This window comes from Moschus berezovskii, chromosome X, assembly GCF_049115385.1.
Source record: "Moschus berezovskii isolate FMDL1 chromosome X, NW_MosBer_1.0, whole genome shotgun sequence".
Taxonomy (NCBI): domain Eukaryota; kingdom Metazoa; phylum Chordata; class Mammalia; order Artiodactyla; family Moschidae; genus Moschus; species Moschus berezovskii.
Window position 1 is genome coordinate 93307617 of NC_142488.1, and position 6362 is coordinate 93313978.

At 40.6% G+C, this 6362-nt stretch overlaps 1 protein-coding gene across 1 annotated transcript in view; it reads right to left on the reverse strand.

The window, feature by feature from the left end:
* Positions 1 to 2340, reverse strand: part of IL1RAPL2 (interleukin 1 receptor accessory protein like 2) — a 625896-nt gene extending 623556 nt beyond the window's left edge. Inside the window, exon 1 of the mRNA XM_055437631.2 lies at positions 2027 to 2340. Within this exon, the coding sequence (XP_055293606.1) occupies positions 2027 to 2340 (314 nt within the window). The remainder of the gene's footprint in view (positions 1 to 2026) is intronic.
* Between the last annotated feature and the right edge of the window lie 4022 nt (positions 2341 to 6362).

Genomic DNA, 6362 nt, shown 5'->3' on the forward strand with positions numbered 1-6362 from the left:
TTGTGAAAACAAAACAGAGCAAATGGGATTTGAGGAGGAAAAATGATCTATTTTAGATTGGCAGGATTTAATGAGGGTGAGGAATGAAGAAGGTATAAACAGGGAGAGAGTAGCAGCACCCTAAAGAACAGAATGTCAGACAGTGAAGCCAAATTACACCCACTTCTCAGTTCTGCCAAGAGCTCTCCAAGGAGGTGAAAATGCTGCTTATTACTAGGGGTGTGATCAGAATGATTGCTACTTCTGCCACTATTCTGTGGCTTTTGCCTACTGCAAAGAGACAAAACTTGTTTACCCAATACTTCCTCCCAACACACATACAAAAGTGATTCTTAAGGCATCAAGAAAGCTCTCTATTTGTATACCACCTGTTCTCCTGCCCTTTTGAACAATGAAGGCACACCAGGAATTTCCAAGTGCTTTTGATGAAGAGGTGACATAGCTTTGGCATCAAAGTCCACAGGAAACAAAAATGGAAGGGTCTGCATTTCCCAGAAGGTACAATCAAACAACAGAGTTCAGATCCCTGGTGAGCAAGATCAGACTTATCAAATGGCAGTTTTGAAAATGGGTTTAAAGTCCCCTCAGCTACCTACTTCAACACTTAATGTAGTCTCTATCTGAGATTTGAGATCTTAGACCCTGACAAGGGCGGGTGGAGAGGGCAGGAAGGACATATTGTGGAATTCCTGAGCAAAAATCTGATTTCCTGTCACTATGAACTTCTTGTAAATAGGAACTGTATCTGTGGTATCTTCCCAGTATAGTATATAGGAAGACAGGAGGACCATATGTTTATAGGGTCCCACAATGAATATTTAGATACAGTAGACTCAAATTCACATTGCAAATTCCACAAAGAATTTCACCAGAAGCTCACCTGTTAAAAGATCTCCCAGAAGCATTTGAAGCTATTTTCCTTCAATAAGAAAGGTGAGACTCTTACCGAAATGATATTTTAGGTAATTTTCATGGCCAGATATCAAGATCATTGAGCCAAGTAGCTCTATACAAAAACATTTGTTAATACAGATCTTCCCATATTAACCATTAGGGCTACGGCCTGATAAACCCATTGTTGTTGCTGTTGTTTAGTCACTCAGTTGTGTCCTACTCTTTGCAACCCCATGGACTATAGTCCTCCAGCCTCCTCTGTTCATGGGATCTCCTATGCAGGAATAATGAAGTGGGTTGCCATTTCCTTCTCCAGGGGATCTTCCCTACCCAGGGGTCGAACCTGCATCTCTGGGTCTCCTGCATTGGCAGATAGGTTCTTTACCACTGAGCCACCTGGGAAACCCAAGTTGAAAATACCTGAAGTAAAAACACATTTAATACACCTAACCTATTGAACATCATAGTTTAGCATAGTCTACCTTAAATGTGCTCAGAACACTTTCATTTCACACTGGGCAAAATGATCTAATACAAAGCCTATTTTATAATAAAGTATTGAATATTTCATGTAACTTATTGAAAGTGAAAAACAGAATAGTTATATGGGTACAGAGTGATTTTAAGTATACCATTTGTTTACCCCACAATCACATGGCTGACAGAGAGCTGTAGTTTACTGCCTGTTACTACCCAGCATCATGAAATATTATCATGCCACATATTGCTAACATGGAAAAGATTCAAAATTTAAAATGTGGTTTATGTTGAATATGTGTCACTTTTGAACCATCATAAAATTGAAAAATTATAAGTGCAACCATCCATCATAAGTCAGAGATGGTTTATATAAGACCCTGGGGAAGGGGTGGAGATGGGGAATAAATGAATCACAAAATTTTATGAATTAAATGAGTACATACAGTAAATGGGAATCTTGCTTTATGAAAATGTGATAAGAACTTGCTATGTTGTTTTAATAATTAATTAAAATGAAATTTACAGAAGCTCCACATGCACTGCAGCCTGTCAAGAATATACCCACTGTATAACATAAAGCACCCTTACACACTCCAGTCCTAAACAAGACTATCACCTGTGACGTTGAGCAATGTTTTCACATAGCACTCACCTTAAAACACAAGTGTAGAATCCACTGTCTTGTGCCTCTACTGAGTGAAACCATATTGAATCTTCCTCTTTGCTCATCCTGACCTCTGAAAAGATGATGGGCTCTTCCAAGTCACCTTTGTTTTTGTACCACATCAGCCTGAGCCCAGTGCTTTGGGCCATGCTATAGTTGGTACGAATGTAACTGTAGAAAAGGGCACATTTCACTCGGACTGGCTCGCCTGCCAAAGCCATGTATGTCTTGAGATCCACTGACCAGTCAATGCAGCCATCCACTGAAAGAAAACCATATTGGGAATGAGATGCAATGAACATTGTTGATAATGATGAGAGCAATAATCAATCATTGCCAACATATACTGAGGACTCACTATGAGCTAGACACTGAGTCACATGCTTTACATAGATTAACTCATTCAATCTTCCCAGTGATCCTATGACAGGGGTCCCCAAATCCCTGTGCCATGGACCTATACCACTCTACTGGTCCATGACCTGTTAGGAGCTGGGCTGCACAGCAGGAGGTGAGTGGCAGGTGAGTGAGTGGAGTTTCATCTGTATTTACAGCCACTTCTTATCACTCTCATCCCCTAGGTCTGTGGAAAAATTGTTTTCCATGAGACCAGTTCCTGGTGCCAAAAACGTTGGGGACTACTGTCCAATGAGATATATTACTGTCCAATGAGATATAGCTTATCCTTGGACCTGGGCAAACAGGATTCCTATTCTACCCCTGTGCCTTTGGAGTATTTCCAGTCCTCTATAGTAATCTGCTTGGAGTTAACTAGATCCTCCAAGGAACTCCAGCACTCATACCTATGTGGTATTCCTGGGGTCCCCACAGCTAGGTACCAATTCCAGTAGGGTGGCTGGTCAAGTGCATCATTCCTGCCAGCCAAATGGCATCCGCTTAACAGGACTTTGTGAGACTGGATGGCTGGAATGACCCTGGCACGCTGATTTTTGGTGACTCAAATTGTTTATATAGACAGGAGACCCACAAAACAGAGACTTCGTTAGGATCCCTGTATAGTCTAGAAGGAGCCCTGAAATTGAGGGTTTTATTATTCTTATTTTATAGACGAGAAAATAAATGAGACTCAGGAAAGTTTAGTGACTTTGCCTATGGATACAGAGCTAATAAATGGTGGAAAACCAGTCTGTGATTCCAGAGACTGTTTTCTTAACCCCTATCCTGTACTGCTCCTGCATATAATTGTGACCAGAACCATTGTTTTATTTATTTGCCTTTGAGAAAGTAGATGCCAGAGCTGGAAGCAGTGGGTACCTAAAGTGATTATTTGCCACTGTCTACATGCTAGTTTTCCATGGTATGACCCATTAATAGCAGATATTTAATCACAGCTCAATTTCTTTTTATACCTTTTAGGCCTCCCTTGCTGCTCAGCTGGTGTGTGTTCATGGGAATATATTATATTAATGTCAAGTTTAATCAAATCATATTGGGTGGGTAAATCTACCATTAAAGAAAGACATATACAGTGAATTCTGTCTTTTCCAGAAAGGTTGGAAATGAGACACTGTGGCTAATTTTATGTGCTAGTCAATACAATTAGCATAGCTATTCTTTCAATTGCTGTTCACAACTCCAGTAACACCTATGTAGATTTGCCCCCAAAAGCCTCTGAAGAATGGTGGTTTCTGGACAGACTGGATTCTCCCAAAGATGGCTTGATAACTGCATTCCACTAACTAGCCACAAGTGTAAATAGAGACACTGTAGGTCCCTGGTAGATCAGACAGTAAAGAATCTGCCTGTAATACAGGAGACCTGGGTTCAATCCCTGAGTGGGGAAGATCCCCTGGAGAAGGGAATGGCAATCCACTCCAGTATTCTTGCATGGAGAATCCCATGGACAGAGGAGCCTGGTGGGCTATAGTCCGTGACGTTCAAAGAGTCGGACATGACTGAGTGATCAACAGTTTCACTTTTCTTTTCAAGAAGGAAAACAATCCCCCTCCAAAAAAAAAAATAGAAAAAAGCAGCAACATTCTGCAGCTGGGTTGAAGCTTGCTTACAGAGCAAATCCACCAAAGCCATCAGGAAGGCCTGACCGTCTTCTGCTTCACAGTCCCTTGGTATGGCTATAAATATTTCCATCATTCCACTGAAAAATACCTATTTTTAAATTAGCCATTCCCTGTTCACTCTTGACTCGTAAGAATAGCAATTCAAGTATTTAAAAGAACAATTTTATTTCTTTAGATTCTCATTTCAGCTTACTTGATTTAGGTTTCTAAAAAACTCCCAAAATTATTACTCTTAGTTTGGTTATGTTGGTAGAAATGTTTAAATATCTGAGCAACACAAAACACTTAAATGGAGCGAAGAAAGTCACTTCTTTAAAACCCAGTTCTCGATTTTAATTGCTTTCATTTCAGACTCCAAAACAAGCATGTGCTTAAGGAGTTTGACATGAAAATTCAAAAAAATGGAGCACATTTAACATATAAAGGGGCATGTTAGTGTTCATGCAATTTATTTTGCCAACAGGAGATTCCTAGGGGTGAAAACTAATGCAGTCCTGGAAAGTGCCCTGGGTGACCAAAGCAAACCTATTTAGCCTGCTTACAGATAAACCTTGGCTTCCTTGTCAACACATCTGGAAAAACAAATCCCATCACACAAATCCCTGTGGAAACAAAGTCATGAGAAAAGCATTTAATCCCTCAAAGAGGATAAAATGTTATTATCAGCAACAATTATATTATTTTAGAAAACAAGAATATTGCCTGCAATAAAATTACAGACTCTAATGGCCATTCTAAAGGAGATCAATCCTGGGTGTTCATTGGAAGGACTGATGCTAAAGCTGAAACTCCAATGCTTTGGCCACCTCATGCGACGAGTTGACTCACTGGAAGACTCTGATGCTGGGAAGGATTGGGGGCGGGAGGAGAAGGGGACAACAGAGAATGAGATGGCTGGATGGCATCACCAGCTCGATGGACATGAGTTTGAGTGAACTCCAGGAGTTGGTGATGGACAGGGAGGCCTGGCGTGCTGTGATTCATTGGGTTGCAAAGAGTCGGACACAACTGAGCGACTGAACTGAACTGAATGGCTATGTGCATTACAATTTTTATTGGGGAACAGGTTATATAGCTATGTATAGAAATGCCAGTTCTGGATATCTACCCCCAACTGAAAATCTCTTTAGGTAAAATTAGCATATGAAAATAGGCAAGCTCCAGGCATCTTGATAATGTTCATTACAACCTAAGTCCTTTGCCTGGGTGTACATCTGGTGTTAGTTTATTTTGTGCTTTTTTATTAATAAATTGATTGTTTAAGCCAGATGTTTTTTGATAACTATGTCAGCTATACACCATTCATTTTTATGGCCAGCTCTCATTTGTGAATCAACAGAGCAACTGTTGGGGGAAATTCATCAAATTACCACTAGAGGGCGGGCTGTGCAAGTTTTTGTATAGTATGATAACTTCTCTACCAGTATAATAGCTTATCTATCCTGTGGGCAAGAATCCCTTAGAAGAAATGGAGTAGCCATCATAGTCAACAAGAGTCTGAAATTTAGTACTTGGATGCAATCTCAAAAACGACAGAAAGATCTCTATTCATTTCCAAGGCAAACCATGCAACATCACAGTAGTCCAAGCCTATGCCCTGACCCATAACACTAAAGAAGCTGAAGGAGAGGGCGAGGGTGGGATGATTTGGGAGAATAGCACTGAAACATATATATTATCATATGTGAAACAAATCGCCAGTCCAGGTTTGATGCATGATACAGGATGCTCGGGGCTGGTGTACTGGGATGAACCAGAAGGATGGGATGGGGAGGGAGGTGGGAGGGGGGTTCAAGATGGGGAACACATGTACACCCGGGGCAGATTCATGTCAGTGTATGGCCAAACCAATACAATAATGTAAAGTAATTAGCTTTCAATTAAAATAAATAAATTTTAAAAAAAAGAAGCAGAAGTTGAACCATTCTATGAAGAACTACAAGACCTTCTAGAACTAACACCCCAAAAAGATGTCCTTTTCATTATAGGGGACTGGAATGTAAAAGTAGGAAGTCAAGAAACACCTGGAGTAACAGGCAAATCTGGCCTTGGAGTACAAAATGAGGCAGCGCAAAGGCTAATAGAGTTTTGCCAAGAGAACGCACTGGTCATAGCAAACACCCTCTTCCAACAACACAAGAGAACACTCTACACATGGACATCAGCAGATGGTCAATACCAAAATAAGACTGATTATATTCTTTGCAACCAAAGATGGAGAAGCTCTATACAGTCAGCAAAAACAACACCAGGAGCTGACTGTGGCTCAGATCATGAACTCCTTA